Genomic DNA, 12,162 nt, shown 5'->3' on the forward strand with positions numbered 1-12,162 from the left:
CCCCCTCTGAAATAGCAGTAAAGGAATAGAAATGGTACAGGCCCACAAGCACAAAGGCTGGGAAGGAAGGGCAGAGTGGACCAGAGATGTGGGCACATTCAGGAACACAGAAAGCTGGCAGAGGGAGGCCACTGATGTCCCAACGGGCAGAAAGCTGAAAAGGAAGTGTGGCCTGGGGCAGTGCTGTGGAGAAAGCAGGCAGGAGACAGGGTAGGGCTGGGACAGTAGGGTGCTTTGAATGTCTAGATATGAGACAGATAGCTGCCCCTAGTGGCCGATACTACCCTCAGGAGACCACAGGCTTAGCTGTGAGTCCCTGACAGAGTCTATTCTCTGGAGAAACTGAGCCGGGGAGAACGGGAATCCAGCCCAGCAGAGAACAAGAGGGGGTGCTTTACTGAACACAAGAACGAAGTGATGGCCTCCCCCGTGCTGTCCAGTACAGTGACCACTCACCACAGGTGGCCACTGAGCACCGGATAGGTGGCTAGTCCCAACTGAGCTGTGCTGTGGGTGAAGGCTTAGTATGAATAAAAGAATATAAAATATGCCATTAACAGTTTTCATATTAATTATATATAGAAATGGGACTATTTTGTTACACTGGGTTAAATAGAACATATCATTATAACTAATAACGCATGGTTCCTGTTGTTTTTGTTTTGTTTTTACGGGGGCTACTAGAAAACGTTCAGTTGTGTATGTGACTGAGATTCTACTTCTAATGGACATGCCCATCTGTAGGCTGAATGGTTAAACCTCCAGTCTTTGGGCACTTAGTTTTCAGACCTCTAGCAGCCAGTTTTCTACCCCAACTCCAGGCCTCTACCTCCCGCCTCTGGCGGAGATTAAAGGATTCTTTTTCAGAGGAAATGAACTGGCAGGGACAAAGGGCCTATAGATAGCACTGCTGGGGACCCCCTCAACTGAGCGGCCACTTCCAGGCCAGTCTCTCTCAAGAGAGAAAAGTTTCCACCCTCCCAAAGCCTTCAGTTGACTCTGAAGTGATTCATTCTTAAATAGGAAGAGACAGCCAAGGTCACGGACATCTTATTACATAAAAGACAAAACCCAAAACAATCAGAGAAAAGGAACTTAGCGGAAACAGACCATACAGGGAACAGAAGGAACTTGAACAAAACAACTCTGAGGAATGTCATCAGAGAGACAAGAGAAACGATTGCATCTATAGGACACAAACAGGATGTTGTTAACAGGGAGCATTCAGAGGACAAGAAAGGGAGCTTAGAAACTGGATAGATGATAACCAAAATAAAAAATGCCATAACTGGGTTGGAAGATAAAGACTAGGACTCTCCCAGAAAGCAGAACAAAAAGATACTGGAATGTAAAGCAGGAGAAAAGAAATTAGAAAGTTAGAGGTTGATTCCATGACATTAACCACCTGACTAAAAGGAGTTTCACAAAATAGGATAAAAACAGAGGGAAAGAAATGATCAAATAGATACAAGGTAAGAGCATTTTCAAGAAATGAAGGACCTGGCTCAGCACCTGGAGCTCAATGGTTAGGGCACCAGCCACATGCACCAGGCCTGGTAGGTTTGAACCCGGCTGAAGCCTGCTAAACAAACAAACAAACAACAACAACAACAAAAAATAGCCAGGTATTGTGGCAGGTGCCTGTAGTCCCAGCTATAAGGGAGGCTGGGAGGCTGAGGCAAGAAAATAGCTTGAGCCCAAGAGTTTGAGGTTGCTGTGAGCTGTGATGCCACAGCACTCGACCAAGGGAGACATAGTGAGACTCTGTCCACCCCCCCCTAAAAAAAGGGGTGATGCCTGGAGCTCAAGTGGCTAAGGCGCCAGCCACATACACCTGAGCTGGTGGGTTTGAATCCGGTCTGTTTGGCCTGGGCCTGCCAAACAACAATGACAACTGCAACAAAAAATAGCCGGGCGTTGTGGCAGGTGCCTGTAGTCTCAGCTACTTGGGAGGCTGAGGCAAGAGAATCACTTAAGCCCAGGAGTTTGAGCTGTGAGCTGTGATGCCACATCACTCTACCCAGGGCTATAGCTTGAGGCTCTGTCTCAAAAAAAAAAAAGAAAAGAAAAGAAAGAAATGAAGGACCTGCATTTGCAGACGAAAGGGCCACCATGTGCCAGCAAAATGATAAAAAAAAGACCTGCATGAGGGCACATCTGTGGGACATTTCAAAACCTGGAGAGAAGCTCTTGCAGCTTAAGTAGAGAGAAGTGAGTGAAGAGGTTCAGGAAGCAAAATGGCATGACCCTTCCCCTAACACAGATGCCAAAGCACAAGACCATCAGAGTTCGGGGTGGGAGGGGGAGGGATGATTTTTCAACCTGTTCTGTGCCCAGCAAAACAACAAATTAGGTGTGAAATTTGAATAAAGAGACTTTCAGATATGTAATACAAAGAAACTTTCTTTCCAGGTACATTTTTTGGACAGATACTAGAGGATGTATTCTTTATTTATTTATTTTTTTGGAGGATGTATTCTAACACCATTAGACTGTAAACCAAAGAGAAGGAGATGAGAAAGAAAGGAAACAGGATTTTCAAAAGGAAGTAAAGGGAATTCTCATCAGGAAGGTTAAGGGAGCTGAGTAAGTCTAGAAAACAACTATCCCAAATCAAACAAGAGGGTGGAAAGCTCTAGAGAGACCAGAGGCAGATATCATGGGTTGAATAGTGTCCCCCCGAAATTCATGTCTACCCAGAACCTCAGAATGTGACCTTATTTGGAAATAGGGACTTTGCAGATATGACTGTTAAGATGAAGCCCCACTGGATTCGGGTGGGCTCTTACTCCAATACAACTGGCATCCTTATACCAGAACAGAAGGCTGGAACAGACTGGGTGAGGAGACGGAGGAAGAAGTCCACATGGTAAAGATGTAGGCAGAAGCGGGAGTGATGTGGCTGCAAACCAAGAAATGCCAACCATTGCCAGAAACTGGGAGACTGATCCACAGCAGATTCTCCTTCCAGGGCTCCAGAACCAACCCTGCTAATCCCTTGATTTCAGACTTCTGGCTTCCAGAACTGTGAGAGAGTATCTTTCTGTTGTTTTAGGCCAAATGTGCGCCAATTTGTTAAGGCAATCTTATGAAATGAATACAGCAGGAAACAAACAAATAGGAACTGATAGATGCCTTGTTGCATTTGAGGACCTGGAAGACAGCACTGGAGGGTTTTCTAGAGAAAACCATTGGGAGAGTGAATGACACACATACATACACGGGGTGCCAAAAAAATGTGTAGGCATTTTAAGAAAGGAAAGAACTGTATTAAAATTGTAATCCTCAATATATACTGATAACAAAAGATGAGTACAAGTCACATTGAGCACCTCTTGGAATAGCAGGAGTCAAACATGACTTGAGAATTACAAATTAATACAGTCTTTTTCTTTCTTAAAATGTGTATTTATTTTTTGGTACCCTCTGTATAATACAATAATCAACTGAAAATGACTCCAGGAAAAATGAATAGTTAGATTGGAAGTAAAATCATTGTACACCAGGCTCGGCACCTGTAGCTCAGCAGCTAGGGCACCACCCACATACACCAGAGTTGGTGGATTCAAACCCAGCCCAGGCCTGCCAAACAACAATGACAACTACAACCAAAAAAATTGCTGGGTGTTGTGGTGGGCACCTGTAGTCCCAGCTACTTGGGTGCTGAGGCAAGAGAATTGCTTAAGCCCAAGAGTTTGAGGTTGCTGTGAGCTGTGATGCCATAGCACTCTACCAAGGGCAACATAGTGACATCCTGTCTCAAAAAAAAAAAAAAAATCATTGTACACTACTTGGCTCAGCAGTAAACAATATTTACATAGATATAATAATATATACATTTGGCAGCGCCTGTGGCTCAGTGAGTAGGGTGCCAGCCCTACTAACCCGGCCCTGGCCAAACTGCAAGAAAAAATAGCCAGGCATGGTGGCAGGTGCCTGTAGTCCCAGCTTCTCAGGAGGCTGAGGCAAGAGAATTGCCTAAGCCCAAGAGCTGGAGGTTGCTGTGAGCTGTGACACCACCGAACTCTACCGAGGGTGACATAGTGAGACTCTGTTTCCAAAAAAAAAAGTCAACAACCTGGCCAAGTGCAGTGGCTCTGGGAGGGCAAGGTGGGTAGACTGCCTGAGGTCACAGGTTTGAGACCAGCCTGAGCACAAAAGTGAGACCCTGTCCCTAAAAATAGCTGGGCATTGTGGCAGGCACCTGTTGTCCCAGCTACTTGGTAGGCTGAGACAAGATCACTTGAGCCCAAGACTTTGAGGTTGCTGTGAGCTTTGATACTACCGCACTCTAGAGAGGGCAACAAGTGAGACTCTGCCTCAAAAAAAAATTTTTTTTTCTAATTTCTGTATTTTTATAATCTCTGAACACAAGAATTGCTCAAAGATGGTGGGGAAACTGTGCACATTCATACAGAGAAATCACGAGATTTAAATCTCAGTGATTTGAGCTCCAAATTGGGTACTTTTTTTGGCAGTGTCAACTGCATAAGGCAAGTCCCTGGACCCAAGGTGCTCTGGCCTCTGGGGACATCTGCACAAACCTATAAGCTTCTACTGGCTGAGGGTCATGTGCTAATCAGGCTGCCATCGTTCAGAAGCAGGAGGTCTCAGTAAGCTCTGCCAGCTCAGGCAGCTTCCCTGATGGGGAGACAGGGTTCTTGCACGTTAAGGATTTAGACAAGCAGAAAAGGCAATGCAGGGCATCCTGGCAGGGACACCTCTTAATTAAAGGCACCAGGAAGAAACTAATGGCTGGCACATAATACTATCATTGTAAGCCTGTGAGTTACTCACAGGAACCTGGCTATCTAAAATCCAGTGGGTAACTTACATATGTTTATCAAATGAAGAACTGATAGATGAATAGATAGATGGAGGAATGCATGGATGGGTAGGTAAGTGGATGTCTGTTGATGGTAGGATAAAAGTTAAAGGGCTTTGGAAACAGGCCTTGGTTTGAGTCCTGGGTCTGTCCTTGTCTAGGGTATGAGTTGAACACATTCTGTCGTGTCACTGAGCTGAGTCTCTGAGAGGCCTCTGGAGGCTGTTGTGATGATTCTGTGGTAGATGTAAAGTGTGGAACTCAAGGCCCAGTGTGTAGTAAGTGCTCAAGAAAGAGGACTTTTTATCATCCTCAGTGATCAGAAAGGAAAGGAAAAGATAAATTTGGAGCCTGTAGTTGGCTGTCTTGCTGTCATTTCCTTTCTTTTGTAGGACCTGAATCCTGAATTTTCCTTGAAAAGCCATGTGATTTGAGTAGTTTTAAGACAATCAATACATTTTATACTCTCAGGCCCCTATGACTGCTTCAAAGATGTGGATGAGATTTAAGCAGTCCAATCAGAGTGAAGGTCAGAATACTTGCTCAGAATGCTGGGACACGGTCTCTTCCTTTCTTTATCGGAGATCAGTAGCAAGGAAGCCTGTAAGCTCCCAGCAATTACACTGGGAGCAGGAGCCTAACAATAAAGCTGAAGCTGATGAAGGAGCCTAACAATAAAGCTATGAAAAGCAAGGCAGACACAGAAAGAAACAATGTTAAGCTGTTGGATTCAAGGTCAGCTGAAGTTGACTATCCCTGGACTTTTCAGTTACATGTTCCAGTTAATTTCCTTTATGTGAAAGCCTATCTTAGCCCAATATTCTGATACCAGCCGTCAAAAACGACCTGATACAGAAAGGAAGCAAGACGGGCTGGTGGACTCACAGCCCGTCCGGTGGCTCACACCTGTAATCCTAGCACTCTGGGAGGCTGAGGCAGGCGGACTGCCTGAGGTCACAGGTTCAAGACCATCCCAAGCAAGAGCGAGTTCCCCATCTCAAAAAAAAAAAAAAAGAAAGAAAGAAAGAAAAAAGAAATAGTTGGGTGTTGTGGTGGGTGCCTGTAGTCCCAGTTACTGGAGAGGCTGAGGCAAGAGAATCGCTTGAGCCCAAGAGTTTGAGGTTGCTGTGAGCTAATGAGGCCATGGCATTCTACCCAGGGTAACAAAGTGAGACTGTCTCAAATGAAAAAAAAAAAAAGAAGAAGCAGCAAGAGCAAGAAAGAGGACATATGAACAGACTGTCTCAGGAAGATGAGGCAGCAGTGCTGGGTGGAACCAAATTGCAAAAGCATTGGATGCCAGAAATTGGGCCTAAATTTTAGTTATTTCCCTAAATAAACTGAGATCAAGGGGTTAAACATCAAGCAACTTGCCTGATATTACTCAAGTTTGTTAAGTGTGGCGCTAGAACTGCAGGCCGTCCTAAAGGTTATTTAAGTCCCCACACATAAGGAGAATGGGAAACTGTAGATAAATGTACCGTTATTTACAAAATATTCATTACAAAATACTTACAAAACATTCTCTATGCTGGTCACCTGTTTCTGAATATTTTGTAATGAATATCGTGTAAATAAAGGTACATTTACCTAATATTTCCTATTTTCCCTATGTATGGTGACTTTTAAGGGGTGACCTTTGGGATACCTTGTATTATAGGAGCCAGATCTTTCTGACTTTCAGCTGGATGCCCCTTCCCACAAACCACCCAGGTTCTACACCCATGAAGAAACCTACCCCACCCGAGGGCGACAAATCCCTGAAGCCACTTCCTTTCTGAGAAGAAGGAGACGACGAGGAGTGTGTGAAGGTAGAGGCCTTCCACCAGCAACCAGGTGTAGTTGGCCACGATGCAGTACTGGAAGAAGACCATGAGCAGCTTGCAGCCCACCTGCACAGAGAGAGGCAGGTAAGCCCAGGCCGTGTAACTTCCCTCCGGTGGCCAGCCCTCCAAAAAGCAACAGGACATTGTGGGGGCAGGAGCCGGGGCACAGACTGGGCCTCTGGGGCCCATCTCCTGTGGCCTCCCACCATCAGAAGTCCAGGCCCACAGGATTCTCTAGAGAGTAGAAGTCCGTGGGCCCAGTGGGTTCAGCCAAGATAGTCAATGAGCCATTGCAGGAGAACTAGGTTCAAATTCTGAACTTAGCTACCAGGTTAGATGAGGAACTGTGTTAAGATACTGCCCAAACCCCTCACTTTTCAGATGAGGAAACTGAGGCCTAGGCAGGGAAGGGGATTTCTGAGCAAAGGGTTAACAAAACCTTACCAAGCTCGGTTTCCTTGGAAAGAGATAATGAAGGAATGTGTCCATTATATTGGGAGGCAACATTAATTATGGTAAGAATGGCCTCTGACTGGTACATTGCACCTAGGCTGGAGGCCTCCACATGTCTGACAGGGATGCTATAGTGCTGGGTTTCTCTGATGCAGTGACCCTTTTAACAGGCATGTCCCACGCAGGTGTCCCTGGAGGCTATGCCTATGAGCCTGTGAGGCATGGGGCTTCTGCACCTGCACGGCCCCCAAACCTGTGCTATGGTGGTTCTACCTTCCTCACTAGCTATTGCAGGGAGATGGCCCTAGGGCTGCTGCATGGACTGCTGTAAGGACAGGCCTGAGGAGGAGCATCGGTTCTGCCCCGTAGGCCAGTTGTGCTTCTTGCCTATGGCCTTCCCAGAGGCTCCCCTTCCCAGCAAGGCCCATGGTCAGCTTGTGAGTCTAATATTTAGCAAAACCCAAAAGGTTCCCTGCTGGGCATTGCTGGACTTGCCCACTGCTGGTCAGTAATGAGCAGGGCTACAAGATTCCTGACTCCCAGGAAGGTGTTCTTGCTTCAGTCTGGCGAACTCCTTGAGAGATGTGGATCGTACTTGAGGGACCTCTCAGTCTCCATCAGAAAATACACATACACACAACCTATAAACGGTACAAACCGGTGTGAGGTGTGAATGGTGGGAAGTTACAGGCAGGTTGGCTGAACCAATCTCAATTTTCAACCTCTTTCTCCCTTGCTCGCCTCTACTGTGGAGACTGTGAGAGTAAAAACTCAATCTCCCAGCTGGTCAGTGTAGTCACACGACACAATCCCAGCCAATGAGGTGTAGGTAGGAGTGTCTGGGGAGGGCATCCTTTCAAAAACAGAAAGGCAAAGCCACCCAAAAGGAAAAAAACCGTTCACTGTTTGACTCTTCCTTCTTGCTTGGAACGTGGACAATGAAACTGGGGCTGCATACTGCAACCATGTGGTGTAAAGCGTGAGATCAAAGGCTACACTAAGGATGGCAGAGGGGAGAGAGGGAGAAAGATGTATCCTTTAGGGCATCACGGAGCCACTGTACCTCCTCCGGACTATTCCTCCAGGGACTGCTTTTGCGGGAAACAATCTCCCTCTGCTTAAGCCACTAATGTACAATTTTTTGTTATTTTCAGCAAAGGATTCTCAACTGACACATGGGATGTTTATGCTGAATTAAGGGTCACCTGGGCATTTGGAAGGAGAAAGGGGGTTAGATTTAACAAAGCACAAATGTTTTCCTGGAAACACATGTATACGGACACACAGGCACATGCTCACCCTTTGCTTTTTACGGCCAGCCCCAACCCTCTCTAGACCACCTGTCTACAATTGGGCAGGAACAAGCAAAAGAAGAGCCCCCCTAATTCTGCACCAGCATGGCTCCTGAACCTGTGCTATGGTGGTGCTACCTTCCTCACACTGAGCTGTCCCCAACGTACCAGTCAGGGGGCCATTCTTATCAGAGTGACTAATTCACTCCTGGAGACTGGGAGTTGAGCAGCAGCTCCCACAGGCTGCCTATAAACTGCTCTCATACACAACCCAGATTGTGCAGTGTAATCCCAGACTCTCCTGAACCTCCTAGTCCTCCCAGTCCTAGACATGGGCCACTTTACCCATTAAGTGCAGCCTCATCAGGGACTGGAGGGAAGGATAATTGGGCCACGACCCTCTCCAAAGCTGGGGCACCCAGGCTTGTTACCCTGTGGGCATCACAGTAGGTGACATCATCATCAGAGTAGAGCACGGCGTCCTTGATGAAGTTAGACAGGGCGCGCAGGATGAAGGACACAAACAGGTGCATGTGGATGTAGTTGCGGGTACAGTGGAGCTTCCTGGAGGAAGAGAATGGGGGGCCACAGGGGCCAGAGCAGGACAGGCTGCGACTCAGCCAGACCTGCTTGCTCTTAGGGCACTGGGGAAACCAAAGCCTTAGGCATCAGTGCTTTCTAGGTAACACCTGTCTGTGAGCAAAGCCTGAATGAGGACCTGGGCCCCAGGGTGCCCAGTCTTCTCTGCCACACGCTGCAGTTAAAAAAATAAATAAATAACAGCTGGAGGTGTATGAGCAACATTATCTTCTGCCCTGACTTATCACTATCTCCAGCTCACAGAATTGTTTAGGGGTGGGAGATGAGGCTGGTAATCAGAGTGAGAAGGGGTGGCACAGAAAGCAAACCCCAGTTCTGCCATTCAGTAGGTATATGACCTTGAGCAAGCCTTTTCACCTCCCAGAGCCTAGGTCTCCTCCACCTGCAGGGCCCAGAAATCTGTTACTCCTCCATTTTTTTGTGGTAGAAATAAGCTTTCTTATCCATAACCCATTCCAGCTCCGGGTGGGAATGGCTCTATCCCGTCACCCTGGTGACAGACCTGACCAGTCTGAGGGCTCCATCCCTGGCACGGTTATTGGCTCAGAGTTGAGCATGTGGCCTAAGCCAGGCCTGTGAGAACTCCCAGGACTTTTGCTGGAATGAACAGAGAAGAGATGCTCTCTCTGCCTCTGATGTCGCTGAGCCAGTAGAATGTCCCCTGCAGCTGCGGAGGCCTATCTCCACCACCCCTGCAGAAAGCCTGCCAGAGGATGAGGCCCAGGCAGAGCTGAGAAATGGAGAGAGACCTACTTCTGCTGATGCCTCTGAGCCCCTAGATCTAGCCATGCCTGAAACAGATGTCCATGAACTTGTCATTTTTGTAGGTCAAGTCACCTTTCTTCTTTTTTATTTTATTTTATTTTATTTTTGAGACAGAGTCTCACTTGGTTGCCCTGGGTAGAGTGTTGTGATGTCATAGCTCATAGCAACTCAAACTCCCAGGCTCAAGCTATTCTGTTCTTTGTCTCAGCCTCCTGAGTAGTTGGGACTATAGGTGCCCACCACACCACCTGGCTAGTTTTTCTATTTTTTTGTAGAGACAGGGTCTTACTCTTGCTCAGGCTGGTCTCAAACTTATGAGCTCAAGTGATCAACTCACCTCAGCCCCCCAAAGTGATAGGACTACAGGCACGAGCCACTGTGCTTGGCCACCTTTGTTCTTCTTGAAGTATTTTGAGGTGGATTTCTGTTTCTGGCAACTGAGAGTTTGGCTAATATACCAGTAAAATGGGGGTAAAATCACCTATTTCATAGCATTGTGTGCAAATTAGAAATAGCATACGTAGGGTGGCACCTGTGGCTCAGTGGGTAAGGGCGCCGGCCCCATATACCAAGGGTGGTGGGTTCAAGCCTGGCCCCAGCCAAACTGCAACCAAAAAATAGCCGGGTGTTGTGGCCGGTGCTGTGGTCCCAGCTACTCGGGAGGCTGAGGCAAGAAAATTGCCTGATCCCAGGAGTTGGAGGTTGCTGTGAGTTGTGTGACACCATGGCACTCTACCAAGGGCAATAAAGTGAGACTCTGTCTCTACGGAAAAAAAAGAAAGAAAGAAAGAAAGAAATAGTGTACATAAAGCAACTGGCAAGTTCTCAGTAATGTTTAATAAATGTTGAACAAATAAAGGCATGAAGGAGGATCCAGAAACTTCAACTTTTTTTTTTTTTGACTTCAACATTTTGCCATAGATAACCCTTTGGATTAAGAAGTGACAAGGTAGTTCACCTTCCTCTTTCGGACCTGAGCAATTAAGAAAACACCCAAAGTCTGTGCCTGGGAGGGTTGGGGGATGGAAAACATCAGCGTGTTCTCACCGGAAAAAGCACAGGATGCTGAGGGCGACCAGGAGCATCACCAGGGACGAGCTATAGCCCACAGTGTACATGACCTTCAGCTTCAGCAGGTACGAATGCTGCAGAGAGAGGCACATGTCAGCCCCGCCCATCCACCCGCTGACTCTGCCCTTGACTGCCTCGGTGCATCTGCTTTGGGCACTTTGAACCCCACCACGGCCTTCTATTCTCCTCCTACCCCACAAATAATGGTGTGAATGTGGCTCATAGCATCACATCCTGGCTTTAGAAAAGCTCTTAGGTGTCACCTTATGCCAATTTAAACTTCTACTCCATGTATAAGGCCCCCTATGGACACTCTGAACTCAAGCCTTTTCTTGAATACCTCTAGGGACAAGGTACTCACTGCTTTTTGAAGAAGTTCTTTGGTGTATAACTGTACAAAATATTAGATTTTTTTCTTCTGTGAAGCTAAAATCAGTTACTTGCACCTATTGGTTCCTTTTCTGTTTCTGAAGACACTTAAAATAAACTGCATTTGCTTGAACATCAGCCTATTTTATATCAAAAAGTTACAAGGATCATACAGAGTCCTGTCATTTTCTCACACAGCTATTCTGACTGTACATTCCTTATTTATCTTCTCAGCATTAAACATTCCCTTTATCTTTAACCTTTTCCCACAATCTTTTACCATTTTTTAAACTGATATGCTCTAGTTTGTTAATGTTCTTCTTAAATAAGACCCAGAACCACAAAGCTGAAAAGCTCTGGTTGTATTCTCTGACCAGGAAGTACAATGGGACCATCACCTCCCCGGCTCTACGTATTGTACTCCTATTAATGTGGCCAAACAGGCACTCACTTGTTCAGCAGTCCCTTCAAACTATCGGCACATGTTTGATTCAAAAACATCTCAGTGGACTAGAATATTGATAAAAAATTAAACTGTAGTGTAAAATAATAGAGATCAAAAATTTGCATTTATGTTCAAAAAATAAATTGCACAGTGGCCTTAAAAAGAATCAAGGAAATAAAAATATTAAAAATAATGCTATACCATTTTTTACTAACCAAATTAACAAATATCGAAAAGTAATAATTCTCTACGAAGGGTACAGTGGGAGTGAAAATTGCTTCAGTTTTTCTGGAAAGTAATATGGAAATATGTATCAAGAACCTTTGAAATATTCTTTCCTTTTGACCTCACTTTTACCTCCAGGAATTAATTCTAAGAAACAACCAGAAATACCAAAGCATGTGTATATATAAAGATGTTTATCACAGAACTATTTGTGATGAAAAAAATTCACGTGTTCAACAAGAGAACAATAGTTAACTAAATTGTTTTAAATACAAATAACTTTGATGTCAT

The 12,162-nt window shown here is 45.8% G+C and overlaps 1 protein-coding gene across 1 annotated transcript in view; it reads right to left on the reverse strand.

Moving 5' to 3' along the window:
* SCTR (secretin receptor) overlaps window positions 1-12,162 on the reverse strand; it is an 80,381-nt gene that overhangs the window by 15,897 nt on the left and 52,322 nt on the right. Inside the window, exons 5-8 of the mRNA XM_012806875.2 lie at window positions 10,809-10,906; window positions 8,828-8,960; window positions 6,564-6,717; window positions 39-57 (exon numbers count right to left, since the gene is read on the reverse strand). Of these exons, the coding sequence (XP_012662329.1) occupies window positions 39-57; window positions 6,564-6,717; window positions 8,828-8,960; window positions 10,809-10,906 (404 nt within the window). The remainder of the gene's footprint in view (window positions 1-38; window positions 58-6,563; window positions 6,718-8,827; window positions 8,961-10,808; window positions 10,907-12,162) is intronic.

The sequence above is a fragment of the Otolemur garnettii genome, unplaced genomic scaffold (genome assembly GCF_000181295.1).
Source record: "Otolemur garnettii isolate 467f Iridium unplaced genomic scaffold, OtoGar3 scaffold00059, whole genome shotgun sequence".
NCBI lineage: Eukaryota > Metazoa > Chordata > Mammalia > Primates > Galagidae > Otolemur > Otolemur garnettii.